Source organism: Microcaecilia unicolor, chromosome 1 (assembly GCF_901765095.1).
Source record: "Microcaecilia unicolor chromosome 1, aMicUni1.1, whole genome shotgun sequence".
Taxonomy (NCBI): Eukaryota; Metazoa; Chordata; class Amphibia; order Gymnophiona; family Siphonopidae; genus Microcaecilia; species Microcaecilia unicolor.
The window spans coordinates 551,347,216-551,368,988 of record NC_044031.1 but is presented as its reverse complement, the minus strand read 5'-3'; the positions used below and the strand labels follow the sequence as shown (position 1 = coordinate 551,368,988).

Genomic DNA, 21,773 nt, shown 5'->3' with positions numbered 1-21,773 from the left:
TTAATCATCCTACTGTCCACGTCTGGGTTGCCTACACCCTGCAAATGCAATGCTAGCAAACAAACAATTATAGAGTGGTATATCCAATCTCACTTGAGAAATATAGTATTTTTGTAACTGCACACAGATTTCAAGCAGAAATTACAGGAAATAAAACAGTGGCAGAATAGATTTCAAGCATGCATGAGAGAGACAAAAAGGGGTCTCAGTAATGGGAAAGAGATAACCACAGATGAAGTAAGACTTATGAAAGCATAATAGGCAGGCACAAATGGACAGACGGAGTGAACCAAATGCTTCTGTTATATAAAGGTATTTGTTTATTGGGAGTTATTAACTGCCTTTATTAAGAGATTCACCCAAGGCGGTGTACAGCAGGTACAGTTTAACATAAAACTTATAATTTTGTTAACAGCATAACAATAGTAAAATAACTAAGAATAAACATAAATAAATGAGGTAAACTTGAAAACAGTAAATTGAAACCTAATAATAGAACTACCGTGAAACAGTATTAAAAATATACAAATTTAACAGCACTGGAATTCAAATACCAGAAATATAGTAAAATGTTAGCATAATACTTATAATATACCTAATAAACATGCATTAGAACATTCAACTAACATAGATATGATGCTAAAGATTTTCTACAATATGGCTTTTACCATATAGCTGAGGGACCAAGAGCAGATATATGATGGGAACAAGATACGTGTTAGAGTCAGTTGGGATAATTTGATGGTTAGCTTAATTCATGGCATGTTCTTTGTTTAGTGAAGCAAGAGATAAGGAACTGATCTAAGTTACAGTGTGTGTAGCAAGCTAGTCCAGGTGCAGAATGAGTATATTGTCAGTCACCCTATGTATTAAAGGTTTGGGAGAAGAGCCAGGCTTTCACAGGCTATCTGAAGTAGAGGTAGTCTCAAGTTATATGTAGCCCCTCTGGGAGTAAATTCCAGAGCATGGGGGCTACTTCTGAGAAGTCTTGCTGGCGGGTATCACATCATACTATTTCTTTTGACAAGGGTACAAATGGTGATGATCCTTCAGAGGACCTTAGAGGTCTTAAAGGTGTGTAAAGGGTTAACTTATACTTTAAATACCTTGGCCCATTTTGTCTGAGGACCTTGAAAATCAAACATAGAGTTATAAATTTAGCCCTGTTAAGATACTGGTAGTCAATGTAGCTTTTGCAGGAAGGGTGTGATGTGGTCACGTCACTTGCAGCCTTCTATCAGTCATGCTGCAATATTCTGAATCAGTTGGAGCTGATACAAACTCTTTTTGATTTGGCCAGTGTACAGGGCATTACAGAAGCCTAGTCATGATATTATCATGACATGGACCACTGTGGTTAGATTCGTCTTATCAATATATAGAGAGAGATTTTGTAGCTGCCGTACATGATAGAGACAATTTTTGAAGGTTGTTTGAATTTTCTGGGATCAGAGTGAGTGATGAGTCTAGCAGTATCCCAAGATTCCTGACCTGTGATTTTAGGGGAGTTCATACTTCCCAAAAAGTATTTTGAAGTCTGGTATTTGTCCACTTGTGTTTGGTACTCAAAGAATCTCTGTTTTATTTGGGTTCAGGCAAAGTTTGCTGTTTGCTCATTCCTGAGTTGCGGTTAGGCAGGCAGTCAGTTTACTCAAAGTTGTGGGTAGATTTGGTTCAGTGGGTATGAGTAGTTGCACATCATCAGCATAGATGTAGAATTTTATGTCCATTGACCGAAAAAGCTAAGCCAGAGGCTTGAGGAAGACATATTTGGAAAAACTAAATATGAAAGTGCAAAACCCTTGAGAGAGAAGCTTCACTGGCTCCCACTTAGAGAACGCATTACGTTCAAGATCTGCACAATTGTACACAAAATCATTCACACAGACGCCCCAATCTACATGCTAAACCTTGTAGACTTGCCTCCAAGAAACACCACACGATCATCCCGCAAATTTCTCGACCTGCACTTCCCCAGTTGTAAAGGACTAAAGTACAAGCAGATGCATGCGACCACATTCTCGTACTTGGGCACGCAAGTGTGGAATGCACTGCCTACAGACCTAAGAACAATCAGCGAAACAACTATCTTTCGCAAATCTCTTAAGACATATCTCTTCAGCAATACAACACATCAAAATTTACCGCCATCAATACACCCAAACTAAACCTGCCAATCTCAGAAAATTTAAAAATCCTTGAAGTGACAATTGACCGCCACCTTACACTTGAGACTCACGCAAACAACACAACAAAAAAGATGTTCTTCTCCATGTGGAAGCTGAAAAGAATAAAACCATTCTTTCCAAGATCTGTCTTCCGCAACTTGGTACAATCACTCGTACTAAGCCATCTGGATTATTGCAACTCACTGTACGCAGGATGCAAAGAACAAATCATGAGAAAACTTCAGACAGCCCAGAATACAGCAGCCAGACTCATCTTCGGAAAACCAAAATACGAAAGCGCAGCACCACTACGTGAAAAACTACACTGGCTCCCACTCAAGGAACGTGTCACCTTTAAAATATGCACGTTAGTGCACAAAATCATTCATGGTGAAGCCCCTGCATACATGTCTGACTTAGTAGACCTGCCACCCAGAAACGCCAGAAAATCATCCAGAACGTTCCTCAACCTCCACTTTCCTAAGTGCAAAGGCATAAAGTATAAAGGATTACATGCATCAACCTTCTCCTACAAAAGCACGCAACTCTGGAACGCACTACCACGCGGCCTGAGAGCGGTCTACGAGTTGACAGACTTCCGCAAACAATTGAAGACCTATCTCTTCGAAAAGGCATACCGCAAGGATCAAAACATATAAATCCCATACACATCACAACAATGCCTCAAGACATTACCTCACGTGCTCCACTTCCATGTACTCTCTCCCTTCCAACAATCTACCCATAGATAAAAACTGTTTACCCCATCGCTCTCCTGCTATTATTCCATCACTGTAGCAATTCCCCAACGTCTTATCCTATAGTTTCTACGCACCAAAGGTGATTGATCTGACTCTATCTTCTTAACTTTTCACAATGTAACCCATAATCGCAATGTAACAAACTGTATTTCCATTATTTACAATGTATTGTAAGCCACACTGAGCCCGCAAAAAGGTGGGAAAATGTGGGATACAAATGCAAATAAATAAATAAATAAGGCATACAATGAGAACTAATAGCCACAATAATCCACCTGACAATCCACTCAATTAAGATATCTCATCTACTATAGCTACCTAAATCACTCCTCTCCTTCTTCTTTTACCCTCATTTAACCTCTACACAACATTAAATGTATATGTCACCTTGCAATGACAATGTTAACAAAACACATTGAGCCTGCAAATAGGTGGGATAATGTGGGATACAAATACAATAAAATAAATTAAATAAAATAGGAGACAGTATGGATCCCAGTGGCACCCCTCAGTCCACTGCCCAAGGTAATGATGTGCTGTTGCTGAACAGAACTAATTGTCGTCTGACAGGATTTGAACCAAGTAAATACTGTGCCACTGATACCGGATTCTGCAATTCTTGTAAGCATGATATTATGATCCACGGTGTCGAAGGCTGCTGAGAAATTGAGCAACACTAGTATCAAGGCAGATCCCCTGTCACGGTTTCTGTGCAGATCATCAAGAAGGGACACAAGAACTGTCTGTTCCATACCCAGGTCTGAAGCCAGATAGGACCCCCCCCCCCCCCCCCCCCCCCCAGTGTATTCTCTTTAAAAAGTAGCTGATGAATAATTTTTTCTCATCTTGGAACCATATGTAGAGGAGTGGCCTAGTGGTTATAGCACTGATCTTGACATCCAGAGGTGCTTGGTTCAAATTTTATTTATTTATTTGTTTGTTTGTTACATTTATAGCCCACATTTTCCCACCTATTTGTAGGCTTAATGTGGCTTACATAGTACTGGAGAGGCTACTAAATCCCACTGCTGCTCCTTGTGATCTTGGGCAAGTCACTTAACCCTCCATTGCTTCAGGTACAGACTTAGATTGTGAGCCCTCCAGGGACAGAGAAATACCTAGTATACCTGAATGTAACTCACATTCCGTTACTACTGAAAAAGGTGTGAGCAAATCCAAATAAATAATATAACATTGTATTAATTTTAAGGTTTTGACTTTTTCATAGGCAATCTTTTTATACTTTATAGGTATATGAATCCCTCCATTGACAAAATGCTTATGCATTGTACAGCTGCTGTGAACCTAATCTATATCCAGGTAAAGTGTATCCCATTACAGTACACTGATGATGAACGGGGTAAAAGGAAAGAATGTGTCAAAAGTAACACAAAAAGCCAGCAGACAGCCGTCCTTCACTAGAAATCTTTCTTTGATTTTCACTATCAAAGGCCAACCAGTAATTTAGGCTTATATAGGGCCCTTTTACTAAAGCTTAGCACGTGCTGATGGACATTAGCATGCGCTAGGTGCCACATGGCCCAATGGCATAAAATAGGGCATGCAGCATGTAAGTTTTAGTAAAAGGGTTGCATAGTTTCATACACTATCTGCAGTGTTGAATAAGGTAAATGAAACTGCTTAAGTCTGTAATTTATTTATTAACACCTTTCTTTTCGACCTATCACTAGGCAGATTACAACTGGAACATACACGGTAATATAAACATAACCATATAAAACAAATCAATCACAACAAATAAAAGGTAAAAAAATTAATAAAATGCAACCTAGAATAGAGTAAAAAACATTAAAGTGAAAAAAAAGACAGCTTGCCAAATCAGATAGAAGTTAAACCAAAAGGCGGTAGAAACAGAAGGACCTTTAGCTGTTTGTTTGTTTTTTTATTGTTGTTGGTTTTAATCCAACTGTATTCAACAATAACCTAATATTACTAGGAAGCTTGTTTTACTCTTCCAGTACCATAATAGATTAGCAAGACTTTGGGGCTCATAAACGCTTAGACTTGCAAAGTTCCTTAGGTTACTACGGGGCTCATTTTCAGAAGAGCAAAATGTCCAAAAAGTGGCATAAATCTGCATTTGGACATTTTCCTCACAAAAACATCCAAATTGGTATTTTTGAAACCAATTTTTAGACATTTTTCTATGAAGTCCATGAGAAGTGCATTCAAATCATAAGGGGGCATGTTAGGGGTGTGTGAAGGGTAGGATCTAGGCATTCCTAACACGTGGATATTTTTCTGCCATAATGGAATAAAATAAAAACACCCAGGGTTATAAGTTAGACGTTTTGGTCTAGACCTGTTTTATTAATGAACTAGCTGTTAAGCCCGTTAAAACAGGCTTTTGCAAAATGTAATAATTCTCACCTCCATCCATCCATGTCCAGCAAACCTCCTCTCTCCCCTGCCCTCCCCTCCCCCGATCCATGTCCAGCAATCCTGCTCTCTCCCCTGTCCTCCCCCCATGTCCAGCAACCCTCCTCTCTCCCCTGCACTCCCCTCCCCTCCATCGATCCATTTCCAGCAACCCTGCTCTCTCCCCTGCCCTACTGCCCATGTCCAGCAGCCCTCCTCTTTCCCTTGGCCTCCCCCCCTGCTCTCTCCCCTGCCCTCCCCCCATGTCCAGCTACCCTTCTCACCGCTGCTTGGCCCCCTGCACTGACATGAGAGCGCCTCTCACCTCCGTGTGAAAGCGCTGCAGGCAACAGCAGTTCGCTGTGCTGCTGCTTGCAGCGCTTCCACACGGAGGTGAGAGGCGCTGTCATGTCAGTGCAGGGGGCCCGATACGGAGGGGGCCTGGAGTGGTGGCGACGTCAGGGATGGGGGGGGGGGTGGAGGTTAGTGCGCTGGCGATGTTGCTTCGTCTCCAGGCTCCAGCTGCAGCGTCCGTTTCCCTCTCTGTTCCGCCCTCTGATGTCATCACGTCTTGATGCGAGGGCGGGACAGAGAGGGAAGTCTCTACTGCGCATTTGCGGGTGAGTCGGTCACTTGTCATTTATATGTTTGATAAGCCACAAAAAAGTGCCATAAATGACCAGATGACCACACTGGGAATAAAGGGAGCACTAATGGCTGATGCTCATGTACGCTGACCCAGTGCATACATGACCCTTGCGGACCTTTGGTCTGACATAGTATAGCAGCTCTTATAAGTTAAATGTAAACATACTCTGCATCCACAAAAGCCCTATTCTCCCCCCAACAACAAGTGCAGATCAGAACTAGCACATTTCTCCATGGAAATTACCATACAAGAAAATATATATGAATATTCTGCTTCTCATGTCATCTGATTAATAGCAACCACCGAGGTGGAGAAACAAGATCTGCTACGAACAGGAAAAAAGTCAAAAAAGGGGAGGAGTGGCGTGATGAACGAAACTCTTCCAAAAATCCCAGGAGATGTAATGATGATGTAAGAGTCTTGGGAGTGGAAGAGTATCCTAGTGGTTAGTGCAGTGGACTTTGATGCTGGGGAACTGGGTTCGATTCCCACTGCAGCTCCTTGTGACCTTGGGCAAGTCACTTAACCCTCCATTGTCCCAGGTACCAAAACTTAGATGGTGAGCCCTCTAGAGAAAGAGAAAGTACCTGCCTATAATGTGTACAGCACTGCGTACGTCTAGTAGTGCTATAGAAATGATTAGTAGTAAGAGTCTTGAATCAATGTTAAAATAGGACTGTGATTTAATAGCAGCATAAACCTCTCCAGCTTGGTCATAGACTTTCACCAAATATAGAACAAGGGATCACAAATTCGAAATAGAAATATGAACACACACATTCAGCATGGAACCCCAAGAAATCAAAGTAAGCTTGTACCGCAGCATGGGAGAAATAAAAACAGAAAAATGTTTCCTTTTTACTGAACAAAATACAGACATCGTAATGCATTTTTCTCAAAGCTAACACTTTCCTACCTTTTGTTGTCTGGTCAGTTTATTTTTCCAAGCATGTTGGCCCCAGATTCTCTTTTCAGCATTCCTGTATCTTTCCAGCAGGTGCTGTCCATAGAAATGAAAGCCTGCTATGTGAGGTTTGCTGTCTGCACAGCCCAAGCTCTACAGACAATGCACCCCCTTATTGCCTGCATCCGGGGCAGACTACTGTCACCATCCCGCCCTTGGTACTCCATTGCTGCTGGAATTACATCAGTAGAATCTAGCATGTTTCTACTGCTCAAGAAAACTGTATGGCTTTGAGAGAGGAGGGTTATGTAAAAACGTAAGAGCTTGCCTACTGGGTCAGACCAAAGGTCCATCTAGCCTATTAGCCTGTTTCCAACAGTGGCCAATCCAGGTTACAAGTACCTGGCGGAGTCCCAAAAAGTGGCAAAATCCTGTTACGTAATCCCAAAGGATAAGCAGCAACATTCCCCAGGTCTACCTTAACAGGTTATGGACTTTTCCTCCAGGAATTTGTTCCAAACCCTTTTTTTAAACCCAGCTACATTAATTGCTTTTACCATTTGCTCTGGCAATGAGTTCCAGAACTCAACTGTACACTGAGTGGAAAAATATTTTCTCTTATTTGTTTTAAATATGCTACTATGTAACTTCATAGAGTATTCACTAGTCTTCATACTTCTTGAAAGAGTAAACAATTGATTTTTATGATTATCCATTCCACACAATTCAGGATTTTACAGACCTCTATCGTATCTTCTCTCAGCCAGGGCCACCGAGATGGGGCAGGAGGGGGCAACATTCCCTGGGTCCGGCCTCCAAGGGGGGCCTGGTGCCGGGGTCTCTCTCTCTCCTGCTCCTGACGGGCTCTGAATGATCGAGTCCTGACAAGAGCAGGAGAGAGAGAACTCCGGCACCGGGCCCCCCTCCAGCGCTGTTCTTCGCTTGCTTCTACTGCCGTGCTGAGTGGCTGCTTATCCCCCTCAGGTGCACGCTCAGTTTTGAAACCGAACATATGTGACGAAATAAAAAAAGCAGCCGCTGGGGCAGGGCAGGCATGGAGTGAAGAGCAGCACTGGATTCTTCCGCTGGCGGGACCTCGGGATCCCCGCCAGCCCCAAGATACCTCAGTTGCGGCAGTGGCAATCCTGGGGGGAGGGGGTGCAGGGACGGTGACGATTGGGGGGCGGAAGCCCAGCTCAGCTCAGCTCAGTCTCTTGGTGGCCCTGCTCTGACCCATCTTTCCTTCAAGCTGAGGAGCCTTAACCTCTTTAGCCTGTCCTCATATGAGAGTCCTTCCATCCCCTTAATTGTTTTGGTTGCCTTTCTCTGTACCTTTTCCAGTTCCACTAAATCTGTTTTGAAACTCTGCGACCAGAATTGTACACAGTGGATATGGTGTGGAAGTACCTCGAGGAAGTTTTGGGAATGCTACCTGTAATGTTGCCACTGATAGTGAGGGCTCAATACTTGGTGTTGCCTGGAAGAGGGAAGAGTGTTCTTGGACCATTATGAAAAGGCCAAAAGTAATTTGAGCCTGACCAATGACCTAGAATCTTCTCTAGAGATGGTCATGCAGAGAACTACCCTAGTAGCAACTTTTGCTTTTCAATCTGACTGCAATACTAGTCTCCTGTGACTGTATTTCTTGCATATGAATGAGCTTTTGGGGGGGGGGGGGGGGTCAGAGATATGCGTATTTCCTGATTTGTTAAAGGTTGTGCAGACTGTGCCAGGACTTTCTGGTTTATAATCCAAGGGTTTTAGCACTGGGGACAAGCTTTAATTTGGTAAAAATGTATTTGTATGTTAACTCTAAGCACATTTTAGAATTGTTGAATTCTATGGAAGAGATTAAGCTCCATGGATTGGCTTCTCTCAGTTAGATTAATGCAGTAGGCTAGCTGCTGTAATTTTCTCTATATTATTTTTATATTTTCTATATGGTGTTGGAAAACAACAAGGCAAAGAATCCGCCAAATCCAATCTGGAAGAATTAAAATCAGGAGGCAGATCATATAAAATAGTAGTCTTTAATAAAATAAAATGCTCCCAGGTCAACACATGGCTATGTTTCACCAACAATACTGGCTGTGTCGGGGACAATGAGAACCAGCTGATGGAAGCTCCAGGTTCAAGAAACTTGGCTATATCACTTTTAAGCTGGACCAGACTGAGGGCCCTGTTTACTAAGCAACGCTGCAGGGACACTAACTTTTTAGCGTGTGCTAATCAGGGGCTTAGCCAGACTTCGGCGGGAGGGGGGGTCCAGAGGCCGAGGTGAGGGGGCACATTTTAGCCCCCCCCTGGTGCCGCCACCAACAACAACAACTTTGACCCCCCCATGCCGACGACCCTCTCGACCCCCCCCCCACTCCCACCGCCAACCCTCCCCCGCCATCACCTACCTTTGCTGGCAGGGGACCCCAACCCCGCCAGCTGAGGTCCTCTTCTTCCTTTGTTTTGTTTCTGAGTCTGACGTCCTGCACGTTGTACATGCAGGACGTCAGACTCAGAAACAGAACAAAGGAAGAAGAGGACCTCGGCTGGCGGGGGTTGGGGTCCCCCGACAGCAAAGGTAGCAGACGGCAACGTCGGGTTGGCAGCGGAAGGGGAGGTCGAGAGGGTCATCGGCAGGGGGGTCCAGGGCCAAATCTAAGGGGGCCCAGGCCCCCGTGGCCCCTCGTAGCTACGTCCCTGGTGCTAATGCTAGAGACATCCTTATAATTCCTATGGGTGTCTCTAGCATTAGCACGCACTATGTTTTAGCGTGCCTACAGCATGGCTTAGTAAACAGGGCCCTAGGTGAAGTGTGCTGCGTACACCAGATGGTTCACATTGCCCCTGACTCAGCCAGTATTGTTGGCGAAACATGGCCATGTCGGGCACAGATGACTATTGACCTGGGAGCATTCTACTTTATTAAAGACTACCGTTTTATATGATCTGCCTCCTGATTTTAATTCGTCCATATTTTCTGTTTGGGCTGCCTTTTTGATTACTGTGGGTGAAAATTTATGGAAATGTTATTGTGATTTTATTATTGCCTTGAATTTCTCTCTTTTTATTGTTGCTTGGAATGATGTGATAGAATGTTGGGAGCTGGTTGCTAAAGTAGCCTCCCCACTCCCCTATGGAGACTTTAACAACTGGTTCCTAAAATTTGGGTTCAGGCCCCATCCTGAACTCCATTTTACTTTGCTGGCAGTGAGGCCGAGCCCAGATAGAGAGCAAGTTAAAAATTTACCAGCACACCACTACCCAGAGTGGTGATGCTCTTCATGTATGTGAGGTCCCCCATTCCCCCACCCCCCAAGTTGCTTCCTCTGTTCTGTGTGGCCTTTTTATGAAAGATTCAAAGTTCAACAAGCCATTTATAAAATACTATCATAGTCTGCACACACAGACGTAAACATCCATTTTCTGACCTACATGCAGTCTAGAATGTTGGGCTCACCCTGTTTGTCTAAGATTGCTTATAACTTGTCAATAATGGCTATGTACATTTTGTGTTTTAAGGCAGTACAGGAAATTGAAAGGAATTGGTCTAAACCAACCCATGGACAGATGCAGAAACTTGAGCTAGAAAAAGCAAACAACAAAATCAAGGTAAAGTTAAAAACAAGACTGGAATGCACTTAAAAGAGAAACAGGATGGGAGAGAGAAAATAAAATAACGAAGGCTGTGAGATCTCGTATGTTTAAATAAATCCATCAGTGCTAGGTCACTGAAACTGTAGACAGCAATGAGTTCCTTCAGTTATTTCTTAGTTAATATATAACTAGGTCTAAATCTACCTAACAAGAGGTATTTTAATAGGTTGAAATGTCTCCTGAGAGTGTATGGTGCTCTGCATCCTGGAAAGGATAAAATAACTTCTAATATAGATTGAGGATCCAGGTCTGAACATTATTCCTTCCCTGAGCCCCAGTGCTCAGAACCTAACACTGGCAGAGCTAATTAGCATCGAACTAGTGCCGACGTTAACCTGCGCAGAATGTTCAGAGAGCTTTAGCACAGGATACAATGTGTGCTCCAAAGATATCTGCAAATTGTATTTAAATGTAGTCAAATGAATGTTAGTGAGGTCATTTGCTAGTCCCTCCCGATGCTCGGAGAACAGTGCACAAACAAACCCTGCTTTTAAATGCTGAAAACCTATCGATTGCCATTACGGCATAATGTAAGCCACATTGAGCCTGCAAATTGGTGGGAAAATGTGGGATACAAATGCTACAAATAAAATAAATAAATATCGCCCGCTCGAAGCTGGCGTTGTGGGTTTTGAAGAGAGGATTTCTACGCAATCCTCCTGTAACCATAAAGGAAGAAGGATTCTTTAAACATATATGCCCTATCTATAAATGGCCTGTAAATATGAGCACCTACTCAATTTGTACACATAATTTAATTGATTAATGAGCCAATTAGTGCCAATAGGGTGCTAATCAATTGGCACTAATTAGCATTAATTAAAATTTGCACACCCATCTTTAGGTACTGGAATCCACATGTGAATTTTATGCATGGATTCGTAAAGGGGGCACGGCCACAGGAGGGGCATTTCTGGAATTTACCCGCAGATTTATAGAATAAGGGAGAATTTGTAAATCCTCATGCTCCAAACTGGGTGCAGATCCTGGTGCAAAATGCTATTCTAGATCTGAGCACTGTTTATAGAACAGCGCTTGGCGCTAATTTTTATTGGGCACCATTTATAGAATTGAATCCATAGAGTCTGTTTTGACTCATTCTCTTTTTCCAGCTGGAGGCATAGTGCTGACTTTCATAGGTAAGGTTAGTGCAGTTTGAGTGCCTACTTGTAAGGGTTTGTTACTTCTCAATGTCTGCTAGTGGAGGGAATTTGGATTGGTCTCGCTGATGTGACACCAGAGTTTGAACCAAATGTTTTTGTAATTCTACTTTAGCTCTGTACCTGTTGCTGGGAGTTTTTATTGGTTGATTTGAGAGCAATTCTACAGCTGGGTGCAAAGATGTAGGTGTCCCGATGCTACAGGCTGAGCGCTATTCTATAACGCAAATGCCAAGATGCTGTTTGAGAATGCTAGCCTAAATCAGCATAGATGCACCTAAATGTAGACCTGAATTATGCAGGTCTATAGCAGGTTCAAGGCTAAATATGGCACTTTAGCACATAACTTAGTTATGTGTATGCTAGAAGCATAGCCAGGTTGTGACACCAGGGGAAGCATTGAGGTGCACACGCACACTGCGTAGGTGTGATGGACCGCCTGAAAAATAGGCGCCGGGGCCGTCCGAAGTCTGGTGGAGCGGTCACTCCCCTGGTGCCCCACCTAGCTACGCCTCTGATGTATGCCCCTTGCACTTATGCGCTAAGTGACTTTTATGTGTAAATTATAGAATAGTAAAATACTATACGCATATAAGTGTGCATTCTATGTATGTATGTATGTGCTAGTATTCTCTAACATGCATGTAACTTTAGGCACCATGTTATAGAATTAGGGAGTATATGATTTGCACTGCAGGTGTATCTGGGAGCAGAGCTTAGGCCCTCCAAACAAAAAGGTATTCTGCTGCCCCTGAGGAAGGAAGGGAGGAGATGCTGGACGTGTGTGAGGGGGAGATGCGCCAAAAGCGCTAGTACTGGCCCTGTACACACCATCAAAATCATGGCTTATTCATTTCTGCTAATCAGTACTTTATAATATTTCATGCATAAAATACCACCATTTACCTGCCACCTTGCCACATAAAACTTGGCGGTCCTTATAGAATTACCTCCAATGAGGGCAAAGTCCACATTGGAACATCTTGTTTTACTTTGACTGCATCTCTCCTGTTCCTGTCCATGCCAGGAGTCAGGACCTGGGTGATTGTATTAACGCAATATCGCGCTCATGCAGTCATCTGGGTCCTGGGAGGCGGGGAAGGGAAAGAACATACCCAGAAGCAGGCAGCAAGAAAAAGGTTGGGAGGCTGCCCCCCCCCCCCCCCCACTTGGAGGTCGGTCCTGAGGAATTTTGCCCCCCCCCCCCCCGCCTTGACGGCCCTGCAAAGAAGCTGCCAACTTAAACCAATATAATATGCCTAATGGTTGGGCTGACCCTGGGGCCTAAAGATTCCTTTTTCATTAGGTATGTTAAATGTTCTGTATAGCAATGGAAGTAAAACCCGGCTGGCTCAATCCGTCCTCCTTTTTCTGGAGCCATATGGTAACCCTACCCTATAGTGTAGGGTGTTATGGTGATTACCAAAACAGATGAAAATGCAACTGAGTACATGTCTAAATAGAATTGGAATCACCATTGTAAGTATTTGAGGAATTAACAGACCTAGTCTTATCTTTTTCTAATGATGATGTTTTTTACACTTTGTTTTCTGTGGTGCAGTTTCTAGAACTGATGCAGGAAGTAAAACATTATGGCTACCTACAGCTAAATCCATGTACCAGTGATTATCCAGAGCCAGACTGCACTGCTGTGGTTTGTGTGGGAAATAGGGAAATTAGCTGTTGTGTCACATTGCCCAGCAACAAGGTTGAAGAGGTCAGCTTTAATATCAACAGAATGAGGTGCTGGCAGGTCACATTTCTGGTAAGTACCTTTCTGGTAAAGCTGGTGACCCAGCAAGTCATTTTATTATATTTTATTTTATTAACCATTTTAACCTGCTTTATTATCCAGGTGAGGTACAATAAAACATATACAATTTAAAAGCACATAAAAAGACATACTGAGATACCTACTCCGCTCAAACAAAATTCTAAACACAAACGCAACATCCATAAAAAGCCTGCGCAAACAGGTATATCTTAAGCTGCTTCTTAAATTGAGAAATTGCATTTTCTGCTATTGGAACCAGCTACCAAATTGGCTGCTCCATTTATCAACAAAGTCCCTTGTGACTACATGGCTTGAGTGTTTCTACAGCCAATAACAATCCACACTCCTCTGGTCTCAACTTTCTGGCTGGTCAATAAAATTATAAGAGCTTGCCATAAATAAGACTGAGCCAATCCAAAGACTGCCTTAAAGACAAGTCAACAGCTTAAATCGAATTTGAAAAATAAATCAGCAGCTAATGCGAAAATATTAACACTAGCATAACGTGTTCAAATTTTCTCTGTCCTGCAATTTAGTCTGTTGTTGAGATGAATGTGGGGGAAGCCACTGCTTGCCCTGGGGTTGGTAGCATGGAATGATGCTACTAATTGGGTTTCTGCCAGGTACTTGTAACCTGGGTTGACCACTGTTGGAAACAAGATACTGGGCTAGATGGATCCATTATGGCTATTCTTATGTTCTTAATCTGGTGGCAGCATTCTGCACTAACTGTAAGGCAGAATAATACTTTAAAGCTTAATATCTGTATATTAATACAGTTACTGCACCTTAGGTAGATGACAGGCAATTAGGGGATGTATTAAGTATAAACGATGGAAAAAATATGAGAAGTAGCACTCTGGAATTTAGATTTGGTGTAATGAGACATCACTCTTAAGTATAGACCCAAATTTCGTTTAGCCTAAATATACTGATAAGAACTGACACAAGGCTCAGATATTATTATAAAGATGAAAGGTAATTTATTATTGGCAGCAGGAAAATAATATGTGTCAGAAACAATGTACAATAGCTAGATTACCTCATCTGATGGTAAAAGCAATGTGTATTTATATACCTATCAAGATAAGGTAAGGAGAATTCACACTTTATACCCTAAGTCCTACAGTGAGAGCAACTAACTTCCCCAGCACTATGGTTAGAAGACAGTTTATGACCTGATTAAAGATGGAGCTTCTCTTCCTCGCGGACACCTGAGGTGGAGTTCATCAGGGAGCTATAGAGTGCTGTCTCTCTCTGGATGTGCAGACAGTTTAGAGCAGGCAGGGCCATCGAATGAGCAGACCGGAGCAGGCAGGCAGTTAGGCCGTGCTTAACAAGGTGAAGAGCTCAGGATGTCTTCATGGTATGGCAGGCTCGGATCTGGCTGTCATCTATTCCCCTATCAGCAGTCCTTTGGAAACTGCTCCAGATAACTTTGTCTGTACAAAGGCTTTTTAATCCATTTCATGAGGTGAAACGAGCCTCAAAGTCTAGAACAGGTTTGCTGATTCCCGATGTTGTGATTTGGGAACCAAAACACCACGTAGGTCATGCGGCAGATTCATTCTGACCATGAAGTGTTTGTTCCAATAATCAAGGCGCAGTTGTTGTTCTCCTTTGCCACCTGCAACCTTGATAATATCTGACAGTGTCCTTCCTGTCCGAATGCAGGTCTGAAACCAATTAGTACAACAGGCCTTTACATGAAAATTGAAGTTAGCCAGAGTCTGTATTTTTCATGTCAGATTAGCAATGCTGCTTAGTGCTATGTAGGGGTTTTAACCCCACATATCTGCTCATGACCATGAAAAGATCCTTATTAATTTTTATAATTTATTCTAGTTATTAACATTTTTCTATACTGCAGAGCTGGGCTGTTTACAGGCTAAACAAATGATGGAAAGGAACTCCAATTTATATGACAGAAAAGGGCACCAAGCACACTAGAAACAGCATAAACTAGAAAAAGGCAAAATTAAAAAAAAAAACTACGATAGAACTAAAATTAAAAATTCAAGAAAACAAAACATAAATAATACAATTAATTAACGGTGACTGCTGAGTGGGGCCCTGGACCCTACCCATTGCTATAAGTACTGACAGATATTCTGGTAGGCCAACTCTAAAGGCTATGAATGTAAGAACCAAGACTTTAAAAATAATTCTCTGTTCCACTGGAAGCCAGTGATGTTTCATGAGTAACAGAGCAATATGATCAAAACGACCTGCATGACACTGGAGTCTAATGGTGGTGTTTTCCAAGGTTTGAAGATTTTTTTTTTCAGTGCAGAGTGGGTTAGACTAGCGTAGATAATGTTGCAATAGTCTAACCATGATACAAAGAGAGAGAGAATAAGAACGTGAAAACGATCATAGTCAATTAAGTGCCTAACAGACTGCGGCTGACGGAAAATAGAAAAATTTATTCTAACCAAATTCAGTATCTGAGGCCAAAATGAGAGACTGGACTCTAGGATAATTCTCAAATACCAAAAGTTGTCTACAGGTTTTATTGTGGTACCAAAATGTTTGATAGGAACCAGTAAACCAACTTGCAATGTTTTTTTCCTTAATCATGACTAGTCTTTGCTGAAAAAAACAATTGGTCACTGACTCTAGGCAATCCTGAAGGGGACCAATGGAAGGTGAATATGGGTTATTGGGATAAATTAGAAGAATATTATCTGCGTAAAAATATGAAGATATTCCCTTCCTTGGATTAAAGAAGCTAATGGACTCGGCAATTGATTAAAGAGAAGAGGGATGAAACCCTGGGGTACACCACAGTGCATTGACTGATTATCTGATATAGAATCTTATGTAACAACCATGAATGTGCGATTAGAGAGAAAAGAAGAAAACCAATTGAATACTGTACCATAATACCACTGGTAGACAAACAGGAGAGAATGAGTGGTCTACTGGGTCAAAAGCTGCAGACAAGTCAAGGGAGCTTGCTAAAACTATGGAATGTTTGTTATGATGACAACAGTTTTCACTTAATAATGCTGCCATTACTGTCTCCATACTAAAGTGTGATCTGAAACCTAATTATCTGGGGTGTAGTGCCAGGATTGTTTTCTGTGAAAGAGGATAGTTGAATAAAGACTACTTTTTCAAGGACTTTTGATATAGCTTAAGTTGGACACTGAATGATAATGTACAGGGACTGAAGGATCAAGTTTTGGTTTCTTTAATATAGGGCAAACGACAACCGTTTTTCATATTGTGGGAAAATGCCCTGTTATTATTATTACATTTGTACCCCGCGCTTTCCCACAAAATGCAGGCTCAATGCGGCTTACATAGTAATTTGAAATACAAACTTAATAGAATTTTAATAAAAGAGTAGAAAACAATGTAAAGTTGGGCTTAGTAGTGTATGATAAGTTGAGCTAGATAATATATGACTAGGATAAAAGAGGGTAGACAGGATAGGATAGTGTAATTTGGGAGAAAGGGTAAGGAGGGATAAAATTAAGGAGAGATGGAAAGAGAAGGATGGGAGGTTGGTATTTAAGTCAGAACAGAATTGGGGGTGGAAGTTGGCGAGATTAGGTTGGGGCATTTGGGTAGGCTTGCTTAAAGAGATGAGCTTTCAGCATTTTTCTAAAGGGCAAGAAGTCGTTTATTAATCGGATTGGTCTGGGTATAGCGTTCCAAAACTGGCTTCCCAAAAAGGAGAAACTGGATGCGTAGTAGGTTAAGATAAGTTGTGAAGGAATAGATCTGTTTCTAGCATGGAGGTCGATCAATTCATTCATGTTGCCAGGGGATTCGCCATGGATGATCTTGTGGGTCATTGTGTTGATCTTAAAATTTATTCTTTCTTTGATGGGGAGCCAGTGAAGCTTTGCTCGAAGAGGTGATGCACTTTCGAATTTTGATTTGCCAAAAATAAGTCTGGCAGCCGTGTTTTGGGCAGTTTGGAGTCTCTTCAGTATTTGGGTTTTGCATCCTAAAAAGACACTGTTGGAGTAGTCGGCGTGGGTAATAACAGTAGACTGTATCAGGTTCCGGAAAGTGTTGAGTGGGAGATAAGGCTTCACTTGTTTCAATATCCACATCATATTAAACATTTTCTTCGTGGTGAGCTTAGTGTGGTTATCAAAAGATAAATGGCTGTCTATCGCTACTCCCAGTATCTTTAAGTTGTCAGATATGGGGAGTTTGACATCAGGGGTATTGAGAGTAGTCGGGAGATAAGGGGAGTATTGGGAAGAGAGAACCAAGCACTGCGTTTTTTTCTTTATTTAATTTCATTTTAAAAGCATTAGCCCAGGAGGTTAGAGTGGTAATGGCAGTATTGATTTTGTCGTGGATTTCAGATTGAATTTAAAGGGGCTATATATGGTGACATCATTGGCATAAATGAAAGGATTTAGACCATGTTTGGTTAGTATTCTGGCCAAGGGGATCATCATAAGGTTGAAAAGTATCGGGGAGAGTGGAGATCCCTGTGGTACTCCACATTCTGATGACCATGGGGATGATAGATTTGTAGCTCCTTTGACTTGATAGGATCTGGTAGTAATGAAGTAATTAATCCAGTTGATAATGTTTCCACCGATCCCAAGTTTGTCCAAGAGTTTGGTAAGGATTGAATGGCCAACCATGTCAAAAGCACTGGATAAGTCAAATTGTAAGAGGATGATGTTGTATCCATTTGCTATTTCAAGTTTGAATTTAGATATTAAGGTTAGAAGAATCGTTTCAGTGCTGTGGGCAGGTCGGAAGCCCGACTGGGACTCGTAGAGGATGGAGAATTTCTGAATATATTCATTAAGTTGTGAGGTCATTCTGTTTTCCAATAATTTGGTGATTAGAGGTATGGATGCAATTGGACGGTAGTTGGTAACGTCATTCACAGGTTTCTTTGTATTCTTTGGGATAGGTGCTAGTAATATGTCACCGTGCTTGGTGGGGAAAGAGCCTTTTTGAAGTAAAAAGTTTAAGTGGGAGGTGAGATCGGAGATAAAGCATGAAGGGGCGCTGTTCAGAAGGTAGTTGGAGCAGGGGTCGTGGCATTGTGATCTAGAGAGTTTTGCTATGGTTATGATGACTTCTTCAATAGTAAGGGGGTAAAATTTAGTCCAGTAACGGTCAACGGGTGTTTCAACAGTTCCAGGGTCCAGTACGTCAAGGAAGGTGTCAATAGTGGAGTTATCTTTAGAGATTGAGTTACGAAGATTAGTTACTTTTTCTCTGAAGTATTTTGCCAATTGATCTGCAGAAGGACGATTTAAAGGCGATGATGTCACTGGATCTGTGTTTAAGAGGTTTTTTTAAAGTTGGAATTATTTCTTCATGTCTGTGCCAAACGTTGAGATTTTTTGTGTATAATAGGATCTTTTAGCATGTTTGATGGCGTATTTATAGTTTCTTTGCGATTGTTTCCAAGTGATAAAGGCAAGATTATCTCTGGACTTGCTTCATGCTTTTTCCAGTTTCCTGGTTTGAGATTTTACATTTCTCATCAAATCGTTAAACCATGGTGATGGGTTTCGTTTACCTGTAGTCATGGGTCGTAGAGGTGCAATTTCATCCAATATTGTTGTGCACCTATTATCCCAAAGTGTAAGAAAAAGATCTGAATTAGGTTGGATTGACCAATTGTTCGCATAGATATTTTGCCAGAATTTGACATTATCGATCCGTCCTCTGGTAAGGATGGTGGTCGGGATGTGAGATGTGGGCTGACCTTTTCTGCGCCATTGCAAGGTGAAGGATGATTTGTAGTGATCCGACCATGGAATGGGATACCAATCGATGTCAGATATAGTGAAGTATTGGTCGGAGGAGAATTTATGAGAAATGATGTCAAGAGAATGGCCCCTGATGTGAGTGGTTAAACTGATGTGAGTTGATAAACTAGTTGCCTTCATTGTAGTTGCGATACTTTAACTTTTTACTCAAAAAGTATTATAGTAGGCAATAATTTTTTTGCTTTCACAAGTACATTTTTAATGTGTTCTTCACTGTACTTTTATTTAAATATTAAAATATATATTTATATTTATTTTTACTTAAGTACTTTGACCAACACTTGATGTCCGTTTTCTGTAGTCTCGTATTTCTAAACATTGTGGTCCACTAAAATAGGCAAAATACAGGTAAAGTCTGATTTTAATTTACATAACTTCTTTCCCCCCCCCCCCCCCAAAAAAAAAAAAAAAAAAAAAAATTCACCTAGATCAGGATCCAGGGGCAGGTGTGAGTGGCAAGCTCAGACTCTCTCTTCACCCTGCAGGAGACTTGTGGAATAGAGCAGACTTGTAACCACTCGCCTCCACCTACCCTCCTCTCTTCCTTCCCATTCACATTAATTGATTTGATTTGCTTATTTTTTATTTTTTGTCTATTAGATTGTAAGCTCTTTGAGCAGGGACTGTCTTTCTTCTATGTTTGTGCAGCGCTGCGTATGCCTTGTAGCGCTATAGAAATGCTAAATAGTAGTAGTAGTAGTAGGATGTTTCTTCAGATCTCTCTCGCTCTTGCTCCAGTCATTTGACCAGAAAAACAGTCCAGTCTGTTTTGGACTGACTGAAAATGGATCAGTATTCAGCTGGTATGAATAATTCAGAGCTAACTTTCACATAGTAACATAGTAGATGACGGCAGAAAAAGACCTGCACGGTCCATCCAGTCTGCCCATCAAGATAAACTCATATGTGCTACTTTTTGTGTATACCCTACTTTGATTTGTACATGCCCTCTTCAGGGCACAGACCGTATAAGTCTGCCCAGCACTATCCCCGCCTCCCAACCACCAGTCCCGCCTCCCACCACCGGCTCTGGCACAGACCGTATAAGTCTGCCCAGCACTATCCCCGCCTCTTACCACTGGCTCTGGCACAGACCGTATAAGTCTGCTCAGCACTATCCCCGCCTCCCAACCACCAGCCCCGCCTCCCACCACCGGCTCAAGTTGGAGCAGTGGTAAGAGCTGCTTTTTTTTCTCACTATGCATACTGCGTTATTTGCCTGTGTAACTGGATTTTGCCATCTTTTCATACTCTTATCCATGCATTTTTGATAGCTCACCTGGATAACTGCAATTCAGTTTATGCAGTTATCTCTAAGTACCTACATCAAATGTCTTCAAACACTACAGAATACTGCAGCAAGACTTTTATGTAGGGCTCATAAACATGACCCCCTTACACCTTTTACTTCTACAACTTCATTGGCTTCTCGTTCATTTTCGCATATGGTTTAAAATCTTGTGCTTTTACACAAAAGGCATATCACTTAGGAACCCCATCTTATCCTCTTTAACCATTCCCTTCACACCTTCTTGGTCATTTAGGGGTCCTTTTAAAAAGGTGCACTAAAAAATGGCCTGCGGTAGTGTAGGTGCATGTTTTGGGCGTGTGCAGATCTATTTTTCAGCAAGCCTAAAAAACCCGCCTTTTTAACATTTTTGCTGAAAATGGAAGTTTGGCAAAATAAGCATGTCCATTTTGGGTCTGAGACCTTACCGCCAACCATTGACTTTAATGGTAGGATCTCTCACGTTATCTGTGCGGTAATCGCCTACGTGCATCATGTTGGAGTTACTGCCCGATTTTCACCGTGCACCAGAAAATGAAATATATTTTCTGGGGTGCATAGCAGATGCATGTAAACATTGAAATTACCTTACAGGCCACACAGTAGCCGGGCAGTAACTCCAAATTGGGCGTGCGAAAGGCACCTACGTGGCTTAGTACAAGGGCCCCTTAGAATTTTAAATTCCAGTCAACTGGTTTTACTGGTCCCAAGCAAGCAACATGACATTCTGATGTTTATTTCTTAGCTCCTAAATCATTGAGTTAGCCTGTCTGATCCAATGCTTGTTTTTATTTAGGGGGTTGTTTACTAAAGCTTAGCTCGAGTTATCTGCAGCAGGGCCCGTAGGAATAAAATGGGCCCTGCTGCAGATAACTCAAGCTAAGCTTTAGTAAACAGGGGGGTTAGTGTTCAAGTTTCAGTGAATCTGTGTGAATGTCTTTCCTATTTTAATATTTTGGCGTTCTTTTTCATACCATAATATTTTTATTTGTTAAATGCCTTGATCTGCTCGTCAGCAAAGGCGGTGGGCAGGGCAGGATTAATCCTTCTGTGGGCCCTAGGCACACAAGTATACTGGACCCCCCACCCCCTCCCTGCCCACGCCTCCGTTTATTTATTTACTTGGTTGCTTGCTTATTTACTTTATTTCTACTTGATTTCTTTTTTCCCCTTTTTATTTTAATATTCAAGACATAAACAAAATAAACCATATCAGTGTACAGTTTTGATTCCTTGCAACACCAACAAACCTACTACTGGTCAAATAGAAC

The 21,773-nt window shown here is 41.9% G+C and overlaps 1 protein-coding gene across 3 annotated transcripts in view; it reads left to right on the top strand.

Annotated features, from left to right (window-relative positions):
- The window catches only part of SNX31 (sorting nexin 31), a 128,163-nt gene that overhangs the window by 73,761 nt on the left and 32,629 nt on the right, over positions 1-21,773 (top strand). For all 3 annotated transcript variants that reach the window (XM_030217326.1, XM_030217317.1, XM_030217333.1), the window contains 3 exons: positions 4,180-4,249; positions 10,378-10,467; positions 13,234-13,437. In XM_030217326.1, coding sequence (XP_030073186.1) covers positions 4,180-4,249; positions 10,378-10,467; positions 13,234-13,437 — 364 coding nt within the window. The remainder of the gene's footprint in view (positions 1-4,179; positions 4,250-10,377; positions 10,468-13,233; positions 13,438-21,773) is intronic.